At 39.7% G+C, this 23,304-nt stretch overlaps 1 protein-coding gene across 4 annotated transcripts in view; it reads right to left on the bottom strand.

Moving 5' to 3' along the window:
* SLC26A7 (solute carrier family 26 member 7) overlaps positions 1-23,304 on the bottom strand; it is a 147,204-nt gene that overhangs the window by 86,131 nt on the left and 37,769 nt on the right. For all 4 annotated transcript variants that reach the window (XM_069600647.1, XM_069600649.1, XM_069600646.1 and 1 more), the window contains 2 exons: positions 18,862-19,026; positions 1,027-1,179 (listed from right to left, as the gene is read on the bottom strand). In XM_069600647.1, the coding sequence (XP_069456748.1) occupies positions 1,027-1,179; positions 18,862-19,026 (318 nt within the window). The remainder of the gene's footprint in view (positions 1-1,026; positions 1,180-18,861; positions 19,027-23,304) is intronic.

Genomic DNA, 23,304 nt, shown 5'->3' on the forward strand with positions numbered 1-23,304 from the left:
GAGTTGGACACAACTGAGCAACTGAACTGAGGTTTATATACATATAAATAAAGCCTACACTATTTCAATAGTATGAAGTGATATTTCAATGGGTGAAATTATTTAGACACTACTTATCACCAATAAAAAGAAACTAAAGCCAATTAATAATAAGTAAATTAGAAGACTGGTTTGCTTAACATTTCATTTTCAATGTAATGCTTTGTTTAGTTAAGAGTTCCCATCAGAAAGTCAAACCAGACCTCTGTAACAACCTAGAGGGGTGGGAAAGAGTGGGAGGTGGGAGGGAGTTTAAAGAGGGAGGGGACATATGTATACCTATGGCTGATTCATGTTGATGTATGCAGAAGTCAAACCCTTATTGTACAGCAATCATCAATCAAGCAAAATAAATAAATATAATTTTTTTAAAAAGAGTTCCCATTAGAGGCTCTTAAAATTTCAAAATGTGGTTTTTAATTTCATAAGCCTTAGGAGTAAAGTACAATTTGTTACTTTGCCAAGTATAGCAACAAAAATATCTTAGAGAATCAGCCTTGGCCACTGAAAATTATGAGAATATCCTTTCAACAAAGAAAAACTAGGTCAGTAAATATAATAAATCTATCAACCATTAATGGACATTTGTTGATTGATCACATTTTATGCAGCATATAGATGCCATATCAAAAAGATGTGGTTTCACTTTTTATTGCTTTATGGAGAATCATGCCAGAGATTTTTTCAGTCCCATCCTTAAAAATGTCTCCATATTTAAAATTTTAGGCTATATGTTCTCTTATTTATCTGAAAATATACAAGCATATGAGAAATTCTACAAACATTAGAAACGTGTGTGCCTCTTTTAAATTATTGACTCAAAATATTTCCTGTCTTTACATGAATGTGTAGCCAAATTAGTCCTGTTTTAATGAGGGACAGGACTAATTGTGGGTTACTATGGACAATAAGGTGTGCCTTTGCACATTATCCACAGCAGTTTCAAGCACTGCAGAGAAGAAAGTTAAACGTTCATTTTGTACTTACCAAAACTAAGTCAACAGGAAGAACAATTTTAATTTTCCTCTTAAACTGTTCATTCAGCTCTTTAACCAGCACAAGCACCACAATGCTTAGCAAGGATAAGAGCAGTGCTTCCAGTCGCACAGACTTGATGTTCTTAAAGATATATGCATAGATCTACAGTAATGAGGAAAAATACAAACAAATTTCAGGGTCATTCACAATATACCAAAATTAAAACCTGGCCCCAGCTGAACTCTGTGATGTCTTGCAAAAAAATAGCTGAAAGGGAGAGGAGTGAAACAGTGGGGCGTAGAAGGGTATATCAGTCAGGGCTGATACAGATAAGGCTATGATTCATTTGCATGTACAGACTTGCTTTCCCCTTGATTCGTCCACCAAACTCAGTATTCCTTCCTACATAAGGACAGAACAACACTTCCAGCTCCTTCTCAGTCACTTTAATGGGCAGAGATCTAAAACTCATTAGCTATATGCAGATTCACTATTAAGAGCAAATAAGGGCTCTCAAATAACTATAGGCTCTGTTAAGGGCTTCCCTGGTGGCTCAGCAGTAAAGAATCTGCTTTATTCTTGCCTAGAGACACTCACTCATTGGAAGAAAAGCTATGACTAACCTAGACAGAGACTACTTTGCTGACAAAGGCCCGTCTAGTCAAAGCTATGGTTTTTCCAGTAGTCATGTATGGATGTGAGAGCTGGACTATAAAGAAAGAAGAACACTGAAGAATTGATGGTTTTGAACTGTGGTGTTGGAGAAGACTTTTGAGAGTCCCTTGGACTGCAAGGAGATCCAACCAGTCCATCCTACAGGAAATCATTCCTGGGTGTTCATTGGAAGGACTGATGTCAAAGCTGAAAGTCCAATACCTTGGCCACCTGATGCGAAGAGCTGACTCATTTGAAAAGACCCTGATGCTGGGAAAGATTGAGGGCAGGAGGAGAAGGGGACAACAGAGGATGAGATGGTTGGATGGCATCACTGACTCAATGGAGATGGGTTTGGGTAGGCTCTGGGAGTTGGTTTTGAACAGGGAGGCCTGGCGTGCTATGGTTCATGGGGTCACAAAGAGTCGGACACGACTGAGCAACTGAACTGAACTGAACTGAGACCTCAGAGAAGCAAAGATAGTTCATGTATGTATGGATAAATAAGTAAACTATTTCATCAGAACCCAGCCAATCTGTTTTGTAAAATATGAGTTAAGCTCACTTTGAGACTATACTACTAGTAATTCTTTAAATTGTCCATTTAATATAATTTGGCATGAAATAAAAAATACATTGGTACACATAAACAAATCAATTTTGAGATATTTCAAAGAATGAAATAGCCTATCAATCATATATATATATATACTATTTTTCATTATTTTCTTTAGCAAGAAGATTTTTCTGAAGCACTTAACAGACATTTACACACACAAACACATTTATACATATACATTACTTTATAATGTGTTTTTTTTCTGATTTTGCCATTCTTAATACTTTTTTTTTCAGTGATGGAGTCTCAAGTCCTAAAATAGTATCTGGCAGATATCAGGCACTCTATAAATATTACTGAATTAATAAAAGCTTTCACTTAATATGGTAATAGTAACAAATGTAAATAGGAATAGCTTTTACCCTGAATAAGCATAATAACACAGAGAGAAAGAACTCATATTCCTCTTTTCTCACTATGAACACTTGTTGTTGTTCACTCCCTAAGTCATGTCCAACTCTTCGTGACCCCATAGACTGCATATGCCAAACTTCCCTGTTCTTCTCTATCTCTTGGAGCTTGCTCAAAGTCATGCCTATTGGGTTGGTGATGCCACCCAACCAGATGGGCCTTTAAAAAGGTAATTAAGTTAAAATGATCCCTTTAGGGTGGGCCTCTATCCAATCTGACCAGTGTCTTTATAAAAAGAAGAGATGAAGACAGACAGAGAGACACCAGGAGTGCACATGCACAGAGGTCCTTCCATGCGAACAGGCAGGAGGATGCTTATACACAAGTGAAAAAGAGGCCTCAGAGCAAACTAGTCCTAAGACACCCGGACCTTTCACTTCCAGCCTTCAGAATTGGAGAACATACATTTCTATTTTTTAAGTCACCCAGTTTGTCATGGCAGCCCTAGCAATACAGAAGACAAAGGGACTCACAGTATTTGTCTTCGGAATTCCTTTTATGGCTTCCCTGATAGCTCAGTAGGTAAAGAATCTGCCTGCAACGAGGGAGACCCCGCTTCAATTCCTGGGTCGGGAAGATTCGCTGGCGAAGGGATAGGCTACGCACTCCAGTATTCTTGGGCTTCCCTTGTGGCTCAGCTGGTAAAGAATCCACCTGAAATGCGGGAGACCTGGGTTCTATCCCTGGGTTAGGAAGATCCCCTGAAGAAGAGAAAGGCTACTTACTCACTTCGGTATTCTGCCCTGGAGAATTCCATGGACAGTCCGTGGGGTCGCAAAGAGTCGGATACGACTGAGCGACTTTCACTTTCACTTCCCTATGCCCTAATAAATTCCTTTCTCTTCCAGTTAACCAAGATAAAAGTATTTTAAAACAAAAAATGAAATGAAACAGAAAGCTTTCAGTAATAGTGACTAAACAATGACTACCATTAAGAGGGACTTCCCTGGTGGCACCGTGGATAAGAATCCACATGCCAGTACAGAGGACACAGATTTCATCCTTAGTCCAGGAGGATTCCCCAGGCTGTGGAGCAGCTGGGGCCATGTGCCAGAACTAGCGAGACCCCGTGCCTGGAGCCTGTGCTCCGCAGCAAGAGAAGCCACTGCAATGAGAAGTCGGAACACTGCGAGAGAGAGTAGCCCCGCTTGCAGCTAGAGAGAGCCCATGCAAAGCGAGGAAGACCCAGCACAGCCATAAACGAGTAATTTCTTTAAGCAACAATTTTGTACCATTAAGAGAGACAGACAACTGACTAAATATCTATCACAGACAAATAAGTGTGGCAAATAGCTCTGGTAAGGATTTCAGCTATATAGTGCCTAACAAAGGCAGTATTTAGAAGACATTTGCCAGAGCTAGAAGGACCTTAGGAATCAACCAGCTGAGTGTAACTCATTCTTGTTGTTGTTCTGTCGGTCAGTCGTGTCCAACTCTTTGCAACCCCATGGACTGCAGCACACCAGGTTTCCCCATCCCTCACTGTCTCCTGGAGTTTGCACAAGCTCATGTCCATTGAAGCGGTAATGCCATCCAACCATCTCATCCTCTGTCATCCCCTTCTCCTCCCGCCTTCAATCTTTCCCAGAATCGGGGTCTTTTCCAAAACAGAGGCTCTTCTCATCAGGTGGCCAAAGTATTGGAACTTCACCTTCAGCATCAGTTCTTCCAATGAGTATTCAGGGTTGATTTCCTTTAGGATTGACTGGTTTGATCTCCTTTCTGTCCAAGGGAATCTCAAGAGTCTTCTCCAGCACCACAATTCAAAAGTATCAGTTCTTCAGCACTCAGCTCTCTTTATAGTCCAAATCTCACATCCATACATGACTACTGGAAAAACCATTGCTTTCATTATATGGACCTTTGTTGGCAAAGTGATGTGTCTGCTTTTGAATATGCTGTCCAGATTGGTCAAGGCTTTTCTTCCAAGGAGCAAGCATCTTTTAATTTTATGACTGCAGTCACCATCACAGTGATTTTGTAGCCCAAGAACAAAAAGTCTGCCACTGTCTTCACTGTTTCCCTATCTATTTGCCATGAAATGATAGGACCAGATGCCATGATCTTCATTTTTTGGAATGTTGAGTTTTGAGCCAGCTTTTTCGCTGTCCTGTTTCACCTTCATCAGGAGGCTCTTTAGTTCCTTTTTGCTTTCTGCCATTAGGGTGGTATCATCTAGACATCTAAAGTGATTGGTATTTCTCCCAGCAATCTTGATTACAGCTTGAGCTTCATACACCCCAGCATTTTGCCTGATATACTCTGCATATAAGCTGAATAAGCAGGGTAAGAATATATAGCTTAGATGTACTCCTTTCCTGATCTTGAACTAGCCCATTGTTCCTGTCCGCTTCTAAATGTTGCTTCTTGACCTGCATACAGTTTCTCAGGAGGCAGGTAAGGTGGTCTGGTATTCCCACATCTTTAAGAATTTCTACAGATGGAGAAGCCAAGGTTGCAAAGATCTGTAACTTACCTATCCCAGGTGAGTTGACTTGTGAGTGAGAGTCAAGACCATAACACAGGTTCTCTGAACACCTGACCAACATGTTCACCATTTTACCAATGCCTCCCACACTACTCTCTTCTTTCAATTCAGGAAACATTTTTCCATACTTCCCTGGTGTTTCCTTTTCCCAACAGGCTGTGTGGAGAGGAGATGTCACACTTTGAAAGAGAGACTATCACGGAACGTGGAATCTTTGATCCTGGTTAGTGGTATTCAATGGCACCTGGCTGCTTCTCAGCAAACAAGCTCTTCAGCAGCAGGATCACATCAGTCAAAGAAAAGAAACAAAGCCTTCCTACCTGAATGCAAAAACTGTGAGAAGAGGGAATCATGACTTTTTTTTTTAACATATACACGTTTAGTGAAAGTATACTTGTGTCTATACAGGGCAATCACTCTAATTCCTTTTCACCACCTCAAATTGAGAGACATTTTTGTATTAACCCTATGACAAACATGGGTTTCCCTGATAGCTCAGTAGGTGAAGAATCCGCCTGCAATGCAGGAGATCCCAGTTAGATTTCTGGGTCAGGAAGATCCCCTGGAGAAGAGAAAGGCTACCCACTCCAGTTTTCTGGCCTGGAGAATTTCATGGACTGTATAGTCCATGGAGTTGTAAAGAGTTGGACATGACTGAGCAACTTTCACTTTTATTTACCACAAACATGGTTTGAGGGTAGACTGGGGTGGGAAAAAATGGGTGAAACTGTTTAAATTTCAGCACTTTCGAGAAGAGTTGGAGAACTAACATTTCCAGGTGCTAGACTAGCCTTCTTATATGCAGTGATTCGTTTACTTTCCCAATTAATACAAAGTGAGCAAAATTACTTCTTTATCACATTATCTGCCTTCAATTACACTGCCTGGTTTGCTTCATTAACACTATCTGAGATTATCTTGTTCAACAATTTGTCTCCTCCTATCCTATTTCACATCCTCCCTCTCAGCATTTCAATAAAACTCCATGGGAAAGGCAGAGAAGGCAATGGCAACCCACTTCAGTACTCTTGCCTGGAGAATCCCAGGGACAGAGGAACCTAGTGGGCTGCCATCTATGGGGTCGCACAGAGTCAGACACGACGGAAGCAACTTAGCAGCAGCAACAGCAGCCGTGGGAAAGGGGTGTCACTTCTCAGCTGCATCCTCATTGCCTATGAAGTAGTCAATCAACATCTGTTGAATAAATCTATTATAGCAATTCTTGAATCAAGGATGCATGCTAATCTCTTCCCATCCATGTGTGGATTATTCTGTTGAGTATTTCTGGTTTTGAAGCTTCATATTTAGTCCAATTCTCCCACTTTGCAGGTGAGGACACTGAAGTCCGCTCCCAGCCTTGGTTTTTGTTTTTTTTTAAGTAGCTTTCACATCCTTGGAGTCTTTAAACCTGAGCCACAGTTTCCCAGGAATACCCTTTCTCTGCCCCAACTTGCTTTTAATTTGGTTATATTTTAAATCTACCTCTAAAAAAATCTAGATTCCTACTAGACCATTAAAGCCATCTATAATAATTATAAAATTGATGTTGGTACAAGTTCTCTTTGTTCTTAAGAATGTAACGTCACCTATAAACTTTGCGCACATATCATTATATCATTAAATAACTTAGAATAGTTGTTAAAATCAAGCTCCCCTAATCCCTCTACTTCCCAAAGTAGCACACATTAATAGGAAAACAAGACTGATATTAAGTTTAAAGCTCAACCCCAGTCTGTGTTTTCATGAATACAAACCTAACTCCAAAAGGAAGAAAAAATTACAACATTCTATTATTCTTTACATCATTTTATATGCAAATTTCTGATCACTAACTGCATCTCACATTGGGAATTTATCCCAGGAAACTACTGCTGTAAGGGATACAGTAAATCTCCAAACAAAATACAATGCAGAGGAAGTATGGTATGTTAATCAACTAGAGACAACACGGGAGCACAAAACTCCCTTGGCCCAAACTCACAGCCAAGCACGCCAAGGTCCAAGCGGCATCCAGCCATCCCTTCTTTAGAAAACTAAGTTTAATTTGAATCAGTGAAACAACTACATTTTATGGTGATGTATTTCTTCGGTGAATTGTGCAGGATGGAGAGCTTAGTCCAAGATAATCGAGTTGCTAAAATACCTGCCTTATAAGATTTAGAATTTTAAGGTAATCTTTGTTACTAATTTCCATATAATTGTCTCATATCCAAATTAAACCTGCAACATTTTCTATCCCCTGTGTCACTGAATTCAGGCTGCAGGTGAATATTCCTTTTCTCTCCTCTTCAATTTATTCTGTCCATTTTTCAGGGTGAACTGAATGTTCTCAAAAGTCACAATAGAAATGTCACAATAACTATGGAGAAAATGTGCGTTTCCATAAACCACCAAAGTGTGTTCTTGATTCAGAAATCTCAGGGGGCCTGTGTCTTCAAAGTAGATTTGTTCTCCACATATGACTCTTATTTGTACATACTTGATTGTGATTTCATTCTCTATAAAAGAAAATATTTCATTGGTTCTGATTTCCTTCTGATGTTTTTGTCCTATTTTGTTAACATTCTTGGTTCCTGCTTCATAGCCTTCAGGGATATCAAAACTAGAAAAATGCTTTGCTTGCACTTCATGGATGGGAATGGGAATGAAATTGCTTTCTGGTTCTGAAAACCTGAATATTAAGAAAGGAAATACAAATTTCCCCAAAAGTTAGTTGAATATACTGCCAAGCTTGACTTGTGCTTTGGGTTTAATGAACAGAACTGTACATAATTATATTGAAGGATACTCATACAAAGTCACAAATGAAAACAGCTTTGCCAAATTTATCATAGGCTGCTACAGGCTGAGACACTTGGCACCACTTCAAAGAAATTCACAAGTGCTAATATGAGCTAAGAATTTTTGTAACTTTTATTGTGCCTTTTGGGGAAAACAACCTTCTAATAAAAAGATACATTAGTTCTCAATATAAAAATCAATTTTAATTGAAAAGAGTCATTAAACTTTTCCCTCTTGTGGGACCAACTAGCAATCAGAAATTTTAAATTTGATAAAAATTTTTATTTGGCTTTGACCAATCTTCTTCCTCTCTTATTGCCTTCTCCAGATGTGTTTAGGCTTCAAAAAGTCACATAGTTAGACTTTTTCTTTAGATTTTGGTTTTATCAATTAGAGAACTTTGACTTCTAATGAGTATAAAACTTCGAAGTTTCATTTTTTAATCTCTCAAAATGTAACCCTAGTACACCGTTAGTGGAAATGTAAATTGGTACAGCTCCTATGGGAAATAGTATGATGTCTTCTCAAAAAAACTAAAAATAGAACTACCATATGATCCAGTAAGTTCGCTCCTGGGTATTAATCCCTCAAAGATGAAAATGCTAATTCCAGAAGTCACATGTACCAGAACGTTCATAGCAACATTATTTGCAATAGCCAAGATATGGATACTATTCGGCCATAAAAAAGAATGAAATGTTGCTATTTGCAACAACATGGATGGATTTGGAGGGTATTGTGTTAAGTGACGTAAGTCAGACAAAGACTAATACTATATTAAATATTATTTCATATACATGTGAGGTCTAAAAAGTAAAATTACAAATATAACAAAATAGAGAAAAACATTTTTGAGGACATGGGAATAAAATGATTTAACCGGTGAGCCACAGTCCCAAGACAGAAGTGACTCTTATAATAATATTGCTTCTGATTATTTTTAAATATACTGCAGAATTGTTCATAATTTATTAAAGGGATTTATAACTGCTTAGGGGAATTGAGCTAAATAGAGGGAAATATTTTAAAATAAACTAAAAAACACAGCATTCCTTTACTCCAGCTGAATGCTGCTGCTGCCACTAAGTTGCTTCAGTCGTGTCCGACTTTGTGCAACCCCATAGACGGCAGCCCACTAGGCTCCTCTGTCACTGGGATTCTCCAGGCAAGAATACTGGAGTGGGTTGCCATTTCTTTCTCCAATGCATGGAAGTGAAAAGTGAAAGTGAAGTCGCTCAGTCATGCCCAACTCTTAGCGACCCCATGGACTGCAGCCTACCAGGCTCCTCCGTCCATGGGATTTTCCAGGCAAGAGTACTGGGGTGGGTTGCCATTGCCTTCTCCACTCCAGCTGACTGGCCTCATTAATAGCAGGTGTTTTTATAAGTTTTATAAATTTTAGAATCATCTTTATTTGTTAGTTGCAAAAAAATACATAATTTTGTTATATTGTTTAGATTTGTTTTATCTGATTTTAACAGTCTTCTAGAGAGGAAAAGGATTAGTATCTATTATTTACATAGCACTTTTAAAAACCCTCTAATTTGTTATATTTAACTATTCACTACTAGAAATGGCAACCCACTCCAGTGTTCTTGCCTGGAGAATCCCGGGGACAGGGGAGCCTGGTGGGCTGCCGTCTCTGGGGTCACACAGAGTCGGACACGACTGAAGCGACTTAGCGGCAGCAGCAGCAGTACAAAGATAATCACTTCCATTAAATGTACACCTTCCAAAGAAAGGCAATGCCAAAGAATGCTCAAACTACCGCACAATTGCATTCATCTCACATGCTAGTAAAGTAATGCTCAAAATTCTCCAAGCCAGGCTTCAGCAATATGTGAACCGTGAACTTCCTGATGTTCAAGCTGGTTTTAGAAAAGGCAGAGGAACCAGAGATCAAATTGCCAACATCCGCTGGATCATGGAAAAAGCAAGAGAGTTCCAGAAAAACATCTATTTCTGCCTTATTGATTATGCCAAAGCCTTTGACTCTGTGGATCACAATAAACTGTGGAAAATTCTTCAAGAGATGGGAATACCAGACCACCTGACCTGCCTCTTGAGAAATCTGTATGCAGGTCAGGAACAGTTAGAACTGGACATGGAACAACAGACTGGTTCCAAATAGGAAAAGGACTACGTCAAGGCTGTATATTGTCACCCTGCTTATTTAACTTCTATGCAGTGTACATCCTGAGAAACGCTGGACTGGAAGAAACACAAGCTGGAATCAAGATCGCCGGGAGAAATACAATATAAATATAAACCTCAGATATGCAGATGACACCACCCTTATGGCAGAAAGTGAAGAGGAACTAAAAAGCCTCTTGATGAAAGTGAAAGAGGAGAGTGAAAAAGTTGGCTTAAAGCTCAACATTCAGAAAACGAAGATCATGGCATCCGGTCCCATCACTTCATGGGAAACAGATGGAGAAACAGTGGAAACAGTGTCAGACTTTATTTTGGGGGGCTCCAAAATCACTGCAGATGGTGATTGCAGCCATGAAATTAAAAGACTCTTACTCCTTGGAAGAAAAGTTATGACCAACCTAGTTAGTATATTCAAAAACAGAGACATTACTTTGCTGACTAAGGTCCAAGGCTATGGTTTTCCCAGTGGTCATGTATGGATGTGAGAGTTGCACTGTGAAGAAGGCTGAGCACCAAAGAATTGATGCTTTTGAACTGTGGTGTTGGAGAAGACTCTTGAGAGTCCCTTGGACTGCAAGGAGATCCAACCAGTCCATTCTGAAGGAGATCAGCCCTGGGATTTCTTTGGAAGGAACGATGCTAAAGCTGAAACTCTGGTACTTTGGCCACCTCATACGAAGAGTTGACTCATTGGAAAAGACTCTGATGCTGGGAGGGATTGGGGGCAGGAGGAGAAGGGGACAACAGAGAAATAGACGGCTGGATGGCATCGCTGACTCGATGGACGCGAGTCTGAGTGAACTCCGGGAGTTGGTAATGGACAGGGAGAACTGGCGTGCTGTGACTCATGTGGTGGCAAACAGTCAGACATGACTGAGCGACTGAACTGAACTGAACTGACCATATTTCAGGCAGTTTATTTTGGGAATGAATCTCAATTGATATTATTATCACCAACTCATAAAGTAGACAACTGGAAGTCAAAGTTACAAGGTCATTTAGTCAAGAGTAGAGCCATAATCTGACTTAGGGCTGCTCTGATTCTAAAGTTCTAGTTATATTGCCTCTTTCTAAAGGAAAAAACGCAGATCAATTAATGTCTACCTGATTGCATGGGCCCTAATAAAATCATCAGAGCTAAAAGTTCACTTAGAGAAAAAAACTAAGTTTTACCCAACATACAACTGAAGAGGAATATTTGAAATTCACTATGAAGCAGCTATAACATTAAAAGAAAGTTTTATTAGAAGTATATGAATTTAAAGGTAAAATTTGAATAACATATGGAAAATAAAATATTATATGTAAAGGGAATTAGGATAAATGATGGTTTAGACCTAATTCTATTCACTTTTTTAAAGAAATAAGGTCATGACAGTATTCCAGAACCTCCCTTTGAATATGCAGACCCCAGAAATGCTGGGAGAGCTACTCAAAGGACCAGTGGAAAATGTTAATAGGATTTAACACTTCTGGGAGAATCCCTCACATGAGGAAGCTGGTTAACAGTTTTCAGCTAGAAGAGAAAGAATTGCCTAAACACCTGAGCCTAACTGGCGCTCACAGCATGAGCCCTGCATTTCAGATGTAGCATAGGACGAAATATCGGGCTATGTCTACCCTCAAGACAAAAAGAAAAAGACAAACATCATATGATATCTCTTACGTGTGGAATCCACAAATATAGTAATAATACAAATGAACACATTTCAAAACAGAAACCAGACTCACTGACACAGAGAACAAACTTGTGGCTTCCAAAATGGAAAGAGGGTAAGGGTGAGGGGTAAATTAGGAATCTGGAATTAACAGACACAAACTGCTGCAAATAAAATATACAAACAAGGACCTATTGTATGGTATGCTCAGTCGCTCATTTGTGACCATCCCTTTGCAACCCCATTGACTGGCCTGCCAGGCTCCTCTGTCCGTGGGACTTCCCGGGCAAGAATACTGGAGAGGGTTGCCATTTCCTTCTCCAGGGGACCTTCCCAGCCCAAGGATCAGACTCCCATCTCAGGTGTCTCCTGCATTGGCAGGCAGATTCTCTACTGCTGAGCCACCTGAGAAGCTCAACTGTATAGCACAGGGAATTATATTTAATACCTTGTATAACCTTAATGGAAAAGAATCTGAAGAGGAATCCCACCTGAAACACTGTAAATCAACTACAATTCAAAACAAAAAATTATTGGAAGCTTGTCCAATAATCTGAGAGGGCAGAACTGAGCACGTAACATTAACATATGATTTCAGATTACTCACTAGGGATACAACCAAAGAGACAGAGATTTTCGCTTTTCAGACTAGAGAATTAGATTCTATTATTAGGACATAGGGGCTTCCCAGGGGGCGCTAGTGGTCAAGAATCTGCCTGCCAATGCAGGAGACCTAAGAGATGCAGATCCGATCCCTGGGTCAGGAAGATCCCCTGGAGGAGGGCAGGGCAACCCTTTCCAGTACTCTCGCCTAGAGAATCTCGTAAACAGAGGAGCCTGGTGGCGTCCCAAAGAGTCAGACAGGACTGAGTGAGTGGCAGATGGAAGATACCCAATACACAGTGACCTAAGATTGCCCAGAAGCACTGTTCTTCCTAGAATTAATCAATGCACGTTTTGATCGGCCAAGTCTGAATTCTTTCAGGAAATCTGAGTGTTCCAGCTAGGACTAAGGGGTGGTGACTGGCTCATTGTATAAGAGTCTCAAATACTCTAGATATTAATTTATGTTCCAATGAATATCATTAGCAGATTCTTTATCCTTCACCAGCCTGAGTAATTTTAGTAAATGATATTACAGTTATCAGAACCTAGAAGGAAAAATCCAAAAATGTGTGAAATGACTCTCCTCTAGGTTCTCTTATCTGATGATCAAGGTCTCTGTTTTGTCCTCTGTTCTATACCTGTGGGCTGAGTTCAGTCACCTCTCCTCTTTCACATCCCACCTAAATGATCTATGGCAAGTTAATGTTTATGTTATCACCATCAGATTCTTTTTCAGCCTTCCAAATGTCCCAGTGTAACCTATACAAGATACAAAATTTATTTCTTAATGTAATGCTCAGATTGCAATAATTTTTGACATTACTTTTGAAACCTTGGCAAAGAACGAAAGCATCATTCCAACCTAGATATTTAATAGTATGGGGATATGTGACTTTGAAAAGCAAGAGCGACTTTTCTGTTTTCCATCTTCACAAAGCTTAGCAACTTCTTCCAACTGAGTGATGCAAATTTAGTCAGCCATCTAAAAATGTGTCTAAATCTGATTCCATTTCAGTATAAGAACTTACAAAAGACCCCCACCCCCAAAAGTCACATTACAACGTCTGATCTACTAAGTGATGAAAATGTAGCTTGCAGTTTACCTTCCAAGAAATGTAAAAAAAAAAAAAATCATACACAAAACACTTCAATGTAGCATTTTATATGCATTGCCACCAGAGAAATAAGCTGAAAGGTCAAATGTTGTTCTCATATCAGGCTACCCAGATTCTTCCAACACAGCCAGTGAAAAGAGGAATGACTATTTGTGTAATGTGGACATGACTGATGTTACCAGTTTGTAACCTGCATGTATTTCTTTACCTGTAGTTCATGCACAGATAAGCATGCTGTTCGCAGCCAGGAGGTCAAGGCAATCTAGTGCTGATGGGCTTCTGCTGGCACAGACCTGCTGTCACTAAAAGTTGTAGCTTAGCCAGTCACTCGATAACGCACAGCTGCTTTGGTCTGCTTTTGTTTTATCTGGAGCTTGGAATTACGTCATTTAAGCCCACCCCCTAGCCACTTCTTATGAGTTATGTAGGGAAAGAGCAAATTAGCCAAGATGGCGGTCAGGCTCTCTCAACCCACATTTGGTGGTGACTTGCTTATTTAACTTCTATGCAGAGTACATCATGAGAAACGCTGGGCTGGAAGCAGCACAAGCTGGACTCAAGATTGCTGGGAGAAATATCAATAACCTCAGATATGCAGATGACACCACTCTTATGGCAGAAAGTGAAGAGGAACTAAAAAGCCTCTTGATGAAAGTGAAAGAGGAGAGTGAAAAAGTTGGCTTAAAGCTCAACATTCAAAAAATGAAGATCATGGCATCTGGTCCAATCACTTCATGGGAAATAGATGGGGAAACAGTGGAAACAGTGTCAGACTTTTATTTTGGGGGGCTCCAAAATCACTGCAGACGGTGACTGCAGCCATGAAATTAAAAGACGCTTACTCCTTGGAAGGAAAGTTATGACCAACCTAGATAGCATATTCAAAAGCAGAGACATTACTTTGCCGACTAAGGTCTGTCTAGTCAAGGCTATGGTTTTTCCAGTGGTCATGTATGAATGTGAGAGTTGGACTGTGAAGAAAGCTGAGCACCAAAGAATTGATGTTTTTGAACTGTGGTGATGGAGAAGACTCTTGAGAGTCTCTTGGACTGCAAGGAGATCCAACCAGTCCATTCTGAAGGAGATCAGCCCTGGGATTTCCCTGGAAAGGATGACACTAAAGCTGAAGCTCCAGTACTTGGCCACCTCATGGGAAGAGTTGACTCATTGGAAAAGACTCTGATGCTGGGAGGGATTGGGGGCAGGAGGAGAGGGGGACGACAGAGGATGAGATAGCTGGATGTCATCACTGACTCGATGGACATGAGTCTGAGTGAACTCCAGGAGTTGGTGATGGACAGGGAAGCCTGGCGTGCTGCAGTTCATGGGGTCACAAAGAGTCGGACACAACTCAGAGACTGAACTGAACTGAACTGAACTGAAGTACTGCTGAGAAGGTACAGCCCTGCACATGCGTCACCAGCTCTCCCGCCCTGCTACAGGGACCAACGAGCCCCACCCGGAAGTGGGAGGGACTGCGGCTGCCTCACAGCTGTGTCCGCTGCATCAGCCATGAGAGGAGAGAATGCATGTGAATGCTGCTAGACTGCTGCGTCAGCCAGCAGGAAGGTTGTGGGCGTCATCTTGTGTTACGTCCGCTGCAAGAGATCAGTCCTGGGTGTTCTTTGGAAGGAATGATGCTAAAGCTGAAACTCCAATACTTTGGCCACCTCATGGGAAGAGTTGACTCAGTGGAAAGGACCCTGATGCTGGGAGGGACTGGGGGCAGGAGGAAGAGGCGATGGACGACAGAGGATAAGATGGCTGGATGGCATCACCGACTCGATGGACATGAGTATGGGTGAACTCTGGGAGTTGGTGATGGACAGGGAGGCCTGGCATGCTGCAATTCATGGGGTGGCAAAGAGTCAGACACGACTGAGCCACTGAACTGAATAGAATGGGTGCTATGCCCTCCAGAAGAGAATAAACCTGTCTCTAGTTGCTGCGGCTCCTCGCATTTCCTGCCAGCTTCTTAGCGCGCACCTTGCCCACCCTGGGTTCAGGAACTGTGTGGACAGTGTAAACAGCGGGGCAGTTGGTGCTATGAGCAGGATGGGAAGCAATACAAGTTACTAATCCCAGAGTTTCTCCCATGTACATATGAAACATGTTTGTGTGTCTGTGTGTTTAGCTGCTCAGTCAATTCTGACTCTTGCGACCCCGTGAACCGTGGCCCACCAGGCTCTTCTGTCCATGGGATTCTCCAGCCAAGAATACTAGGAGTGGGGTGCCATTTCCTTCTCCAGAGGATCTTCCCCACCCAGGGATCAAACCCGTATCTCCTGCATTGACGGATGGCTTCTTTAACACTGAGATGCTAAGGTAGTACACATGCTAATAAATCTGTTTGTTTTTCTTTGTTAATTTGTCTTCTTCTACAGGGGCCTCAGCTCCTCAAAGGTAGAAGGAAAGATACTTCTCTTTCTCTACAATACAGAATTAAATAAAATGAAGCCTGGTTGCACTCAACTTCGTTAACAAGACACTGATTTCCTTGTAAAATTCCAATAGGATGTGACTTCCTGAGTAGTCACAGATTTTAGCATAGCTTCAGAAAGAGACCAGATACAATGGAGAATTATTAGGATGATATGTTGAAACTGGAAACATGTTCCTCTCTCAAGTTCAAGTGACTTTTAATAACCTGTTGTCTGCTATTTAGGCTCCAACCCCTGGTTTTGACCAGGCCTCTGATTTGATCTGGGTCATTAAGATCTTTTTTATGTAGTTCTTCTGTGTACTCTTGCCACCTTTTCTTAATATCTTCTGCTTCTGTTAGGTCCATACCATGTCTGTCTTTTATTGTGCTCCTTTTTGCATGAAGTGTTCTAATTTTCTTGAAGAGATCTTTAGTCTTTCCCATTGTATTGTTTCCTTCTATTTCTTTGCATTGATTACCGAGGAAGGCTTTCTTATACCTCCTTGCTATTGTTTGGAACTCTGCATTCAGATGGATGTATCTTTCCTTTTCTCCTTTGCTTTTCAATAGTCTTCGTTTCTCAGCTATTTCTAAGTCCTCCTCAGACAAACATTTTGCCTTTTTGCATTTCTTTTTCTTGGAGATGGTTTTGATCACTGCCTACTGTACATTACGAATCTTCACCCATATTTCTTCAAGCAATCTATCAGGCCTAATCCCTTGAATCTATTTGTCACTTCCACTGTATAATCGTGAGGGATTTTATTTAGGTCATACCTGAAAATGGTCTAGTGGTTTCCCCTACTTTCTTCAACTCAAATCTGAATTTGGCAATAAGGAGTTCATGATCTGAGCCATAGTCAGCTCCTGGTCTTGTTTTTGCTGACTGTATAGAACGTCTCCATTTTTGGCTGCAAAAGAATATAATCAATCTGATTTCGGTATTGACCATCAGTGATGTCCATGTGTAGAGTCTTCTCTTGTGTTGTTGGAAGAGGGTATTTGCTATGAGCAATGTGTTCTCTTGGCAAAACTCTGTTAGCCTTTGCCTTGCTTCATTTTGTACTCGAAGGCCAAATTTGCCTGTTACTCCAGGTATCTCTTGACTTCCTATTTTCTATTCCAGTCCCCTGTAATGAAAAGGACATGCTTTTTGGGTGTTAGTTCTAGAAAGTCTTGTAGGTTTTCATAGAACCGTTCAACTTCAGCTTCTTCAGCATTAATGGTTGGGGCATAGGCTTGGATTATTGTGATATTGAATAGTTTGCCTTGGGAATGAACAGAGATCAGTCGTTTTTAAGATTGCACCCAAGTACTGCATTTCAGACTCTTTTGTCCAAGCAAGACTTCAACAGTATGTAAACTGAGAAATTCCAGATGTTCAAGGCTTGATTTAGAAAAAGTAGAAGAGCCAGGGATCAAACTGCCAATATCCATTGGATCATAGAAAATGCAAGAGAAATCCAGAAAAACATCTACTTCTGCTTCATTGACTACACTAAAGCCTTTGACTGTGAAGGTAACAACAACCCGTGGAAAATTCTTAAAGAGGTGGGAATACCAGACCACTTACCTGCCTCCTGAGAAATCTGTATGCAGGTCAAGAAACAACATTTAGAACGGAACATGGAAAAACAGACTGGTTCCAAATCAGGAAAGGAGTACATCAAGGCTGCATATTGTTACCCTGCTTATTTAACTTCTATGCAGACTACATCATGTAAAATGCCAGGCTGGATGGAGCACAAGTTGGAATCAAGATTGCCAGGAGAAATATCAGTAACCTCAGATAAGGAGATGACACTACCCTTATGGTAGAAAGTGAAGAGGAACTGAAAAGCCTCTTAATGAAAGTGAAAGAAGAGAGTGAAAAAGTTGGCTGAAAATTCAACATTCAAAAAACTAAGATCATGGTAACCAGTTCCATCACTTCTTGGCAAATAGATGGGAAACAATGGAAACAGTAACAGACTTTATTTTGGAGGGCTCTAGAATCACTCCAGACGGTGACTGCAGCCATGAAATTAAAAGATGCTGCTCTTGGAAGGAAAGCTATGACCAACCTGGACAGCATATTAAAAAGCAGAGACATTACTTTGCCAACAAAGGTCCTCTAGTCAAAGCTATGGTTTTTCCAGTAGTCATGTATGGATGTGAGAGTTGGACTAGAAAGAAAGCTGAGTGCCAAAGAATTGATGCTTTTGAACTGTGGTGTTGAAGAAGACCCTTGAGAGTCTCTTGGACTGCACGGAGATCCAACCAGTCCATCCTGGAGAAAATCAGTCTTGAATATTCATTGGAAGGACTGATGCTGAAGCTGAAACTCTAATACTTTGGCCACCTGATGTGAAGAACTGACTCATTAGAAAAGACCCTGATGCTGGGAAAGATTGAGGGCGGGAGGAGAAGGGGATCCCAGGGGATGAGATGGCTGGACGGCATCACTGACTGGATGGACGTGAGTTTGATCAAGCTCTGGGAGTTGGTGAGGGACAGGGAGGCCTGGCATGCTGCAGTCCATGGGATCGCAAAGAGGGGGAAAGGACTGAGTGACTGAACTGAACTGATATAATCTATACCTGTGTTCACTATACTGAAAGAATGTGGTAGGGTGTACTGTTGTTACACTGGGTCACAAGCCTGATACATGGCTTCCATTAACAGTTAGCAACAAAAAAAATCAAGCTATATTTTTTTGACCATGTTCCCAAATTGTACTGTTTAATTGTTACAAAGAATTGCTCCCTAATTAGTAGGTTTCACTCATAAACTGGTTTTATGCCCTCAGTCACATTTAAATATCCTAAAAGATTTTATTTAAACCCAAGTTGCTTTAAAATTGAAAAAAATCTCAGCATCATAATTAACCAAATTTTACTATGTGAAACACACATGCCCAAATATACATATGAACAAAGATACAGGGGAAAACTCACATAAAAGAATCCAAGTGGTCCAGATATATGTGGCATTTTCATTCCCAAGAGATACTTAGCTTGTGAAGTCACGACATGGGTGGCAGCCCCAGTTGTCATTGCACTGACCACAGGCTCTGTAATCAGGAATGTGGCACTGCCCAGTTGGAGCACAAACATGGCCACCTAAGAGGACAAAGAAAGGTGAAACTTCCCAGGCGTCCTAGAGGGTTTCATATCTGACACATTTTCATTTTCAACACACAGACACAGAGAAATGATGTGAAATGTGCTCTTTAAATTTCATTCATTCAACAGATTGGTTTTCTTTAGAACATTAGTAGGTCCCAAGACTTTCCAAATGTTTTGGGGTACAATTACAAGTCTTTTGATTAAAGTTATTTTTTAAACATTGATTTTTTAAAAGTTATTTTTTAAACATTGATTTTTTTCCTATTTTCCTAATAATGCATGTTACAAGAAAGGAAATATGTTCAAATCAGTTAATATATGGGAGTCTGTGGGTGAAAAATAAAACCTGCGTTATCTACAATTTTTTTTTAAGTCCAAAGGACATAATTCATGACTTTATACCCAATAGGCTTAAAATTTCAAAAGCATTGAGGAGAAAAGTCCATTTCTTGAGTTTCTGCCAGGTTCTAAGAAATGGAAACATACTGTTTTGATGAGATATTCTGTTAAGTAGCTATAAAGGACCAATATTAATAAGAAGACATCAGTGTTTATGAAGAAGAGGAAAAGACAAAGATAGGTTTAAGGCATATGCCTTAAGAAACCCAGGAATCAATAGGAAAGTCATTTTCGATAAACTTTTCTTTTCTGCTCATAACATTATGCTCCGTTGCAAAACTGTTTCATGACCAGACAAAATCATCTCATCTAAGCAGAAGTCTGTGCATTGAGTTCTACTGAGCAAAAGATGACAGCAAAAATCAAATCTCTTTTCTCACTGTTAACACTGCAATGATCAGTGAAGAAAAAGAACTCTGAGGAGATGGCCCACTCTCTGACTACATCCACTATATCCATGTAAACTGTCATAGAAATTTGCCATTTTGAAAGTAACATTAAATTATATTCATGAGTATTCACATTGAAAAAGGGAATACAAAGTGGGTTATGCTGATATATCTTCTTAATGTGTTAATTATAATATTTAGGTCAGGTCTTAAAATTCTTGTTGCAAAATAAGATTAAGTATTAAAGAAATCAAGGAAAAGAATAGCAATGAAATTTCCTTCTATCAAGGTGACATAGTAATAAAAATGAGAAGTATAAAGTGCTAAATACTCCCAGAGCATACACTGCAAAATATATCATTTCCTTCACATCACAATGCCCCTTGACCAAAAACAATAATACTCTAAACTTGTATTTAGGATGGAGTTTTCTGGGCTCAAGTCTGAAAACTTGATTTCTAACTTTACCATATACTAGTTTTCTGCCTATAGAATATCTGTTAAAATTTTCCAAGCTTCACTTCATCGTCTATAAAAAATGAGAATGATGTTTGCTCTATTGATTTTTCAGAATTGTTGAGAATGTGAAATAACATATGAAAGAGTTTTGAAACCCATAAAATATGCAACATGTGTATTGTACCTGGAATGTCATAAGGTGCCATATATATTTACATAGCATGGAAAACTAGCCACTAGATTTGGAAATGTAAAAAAGCCACACCGTATTTTCCAACTCAAGAGAGCATGAAAGAATTTATCAGTGCAGAAAGAAATGTATTTGAATTGATTGCATTTTTGCAACCCCCTTTTATTCACTATGTAATAAAGAAAGCAGTACAGGTTGCCAACATAGAAATCAGGCAATTCTTTCACCAAAAAATGGAACCAGAGCAACAGCTTCTATTACCAACAGTTTTTTTTCCAGAAATTGTGTCAGTTTGTCAAATAGAAATGTCCCAAGGGAAATATCCAATCAATCAACGGTGTAGGTACAAGTGGAACACACTGATTCATAGTCTTTTGATTTTGATCCTAAAAACACAGTTAAGAAAAATATGGAACCAATTTTTTCCATGTATCTTTCTATTAGTTAGCTCCACATTATGACACTAATTCTTACACACCATGAGGATGAAACTAGCATATTATTGAGGTAAAATTAGGAAAAAAAAATATTATTGAGAGTTGAGTTTTCATTTCACTGAAATGCAGCATACAAGTGATCCAAATCTTTGAAATTGGAAACCTGCTTGCCTACATGGAACTTTACACATATGTGGAATGTCAGAAAGTTCTTATCCGTATGCGAAGAAACCTTATTTTCATTTGTTTTGAGAAGCAAACTCCTTTGAGAGGACGTGTATATATCATCACCATTTTACATTCTGGTTTTTATTTGTTTCCTACCCAGCACCTACTAAGAGGGGTTAGTATTTCCTCATGACTGAGAAACAAAGGTCACCTAACCTGAAGTGATACACCAACCACTTCCAGCTAACCACTATCTTCTAGTAAAAACTTTGTCATTTCCACAACCAGATTGCTACAAATAGAAAGATATAGGAAAAGTTCAAAACATAAAGAGCTCAGCCATTTCAAATCTTGAAAATATGTGTACCTACCTCCCAATATAAACCAAAAAGTTTGCAGTAATCTCCTGTAAAACTTATCCAAAGACCACATGTATTTTTGTAATACTCTTCTTGTACACATGTTTATGCTTTAGAAAAAGCCTTCCCAGTAATGGATAAATTCCTAAAATGGAGACTTCTTGACTCTTAAAAGTTCACCAAGCCCCTTAAGACCTCCTTTCTGATACAGAACATTGTGTATGTAAAGGATGATTGCAAACATGTGAGATTTAACTAAAGAGAAATTACTTTCTTCTGGATGACAACATTCTCCATAACCCAACACAAGGGCAGACATTTTAAGAAGAAAAAAAGAGGGATAGGAAGAGGAAAAGAAGAAGGAGAAATTTAAGAACATCTCTTTTCTCACCACCCATATTTCAACAGTGTATTAACATCAAAATTAGGGCTCTAGTATACAGAGGCTGAGGGACACAAGTTGAAGCAGCAAGAACCGATAACACACAGGCTTTGTAAGAGGTATCCACAGATGGAACTGTAGTTTCCGAGAGTATCCTGGAACTTAAGTATGTAAAATGAGGATTGCTTGGAGGCCTAATACTTAAATTTTATGACAATGTCAAAAAACATTAGGTTAATGACAATAAACAGCCACATCAACTTTTACTAATAATGGGGATGATAATAATTATAATCTGGCTAGCCAACTCTCAAAATTTGCCCATGCAACAGTTTATGAGAAAATTAATTTCATACAATATATTTCAGCTGTTTGTACTAATGTTGATATTCTGGGCTAATGGTGAAAACCTCTGACACACATTACCAAGGTTCACTAGCATGATACTATTTGGTAATGCTCTTATAAACACCATGTGTTCTATATAAATTGAATGTATCTCAGATCTCAAACCATTTTTTGCAAGAGGCCTTCAAGTAGTGAAAAAAGAAAAGAGTGCATAGCAAACAACTACACTGACCGAGTGGGTGGAATACTGCCTGCATTTCAGGTTTTATCGGTTTGCAGTCTGTAAAATTATATTATACCAAATCATTTATTTGTTTGTGCAATGCATATTTATCAAATACCTACTGGGGCAAGACACAATATTGTTGCAGAATACAGAGATAAAGATACAGTTCATACTTCGACAGACCTTATAAAGTGAGGCAAAGTGTTGATGTTAGGAGTAGGTATTGTTAACCAGGAGTATAAAAACTGCAGTGTAGCTGTCACTAGGAAGGTAGAGACCAAGAAGTTGAGTGGGAGCTAGAACTCAAAAAGCCCTTTGTTCTCTACTAAGCATTGCATGCAGACTTGGGGAAGAGAGCTAAATTGCTCCTGATAATAGATCAGTTGGCTTTCCCTGTGGTTCAGTGGTAAAGAACCTTCCTGAATCCATTGCAGGAGACATGGGTTTAATCCCTGGGTTAGGAAGATCCCCTGCAGAAGGAAATGGCAACCCACTCCAGTATTCTCACCTGGGAAATCCCATGGACAGAAAGAAATGAGAGGGCGACGGTTCATGAGCCCACAAGAGTTCGACGTGACTTAGCAACGAAACAACAGGAGAACAACTGAGCGCTCCACAGGGATACAGCAGGGAAAAAACCCCTGTGTGGCCAGAGAACTAGAGAAACAATGTCAAAAGGATAACTATGAAGTTGTGTTGTGTGAACTTATGTGCTGTGGAATTCAGAAGATAAAGCCCTCCTCCATACTATTCAGTAATAAAAAGAAATGGCCTATCAAGTCATGCAATGACTTGAATGAATAATGAATCTTAATACTGTAAGTGAACGAAGATGGTCTAGAAAAGCTACATATTGCATGATTCCATTATACGACATTCTAGAAAAGGCAAAACTAAAGAGACAGTAAGCGGATC

The sequence above is a fragment of the Ovis canadensis genome, chromosome 9, assembly GCF_042477335.2.
Source record: "Ovis canadensis isolate MfBH-ARS-UI-01 breed Bighorn chromosome 9, ARS-UI_OviCan_v2, whole genome shotgun sequence".
Taxonomy (NCBI): Eukaryota; Metazoa; Chordata; class Mammalia; order Artiodactyla; family Bovidae; genus Ovis; species Ovis canadensis.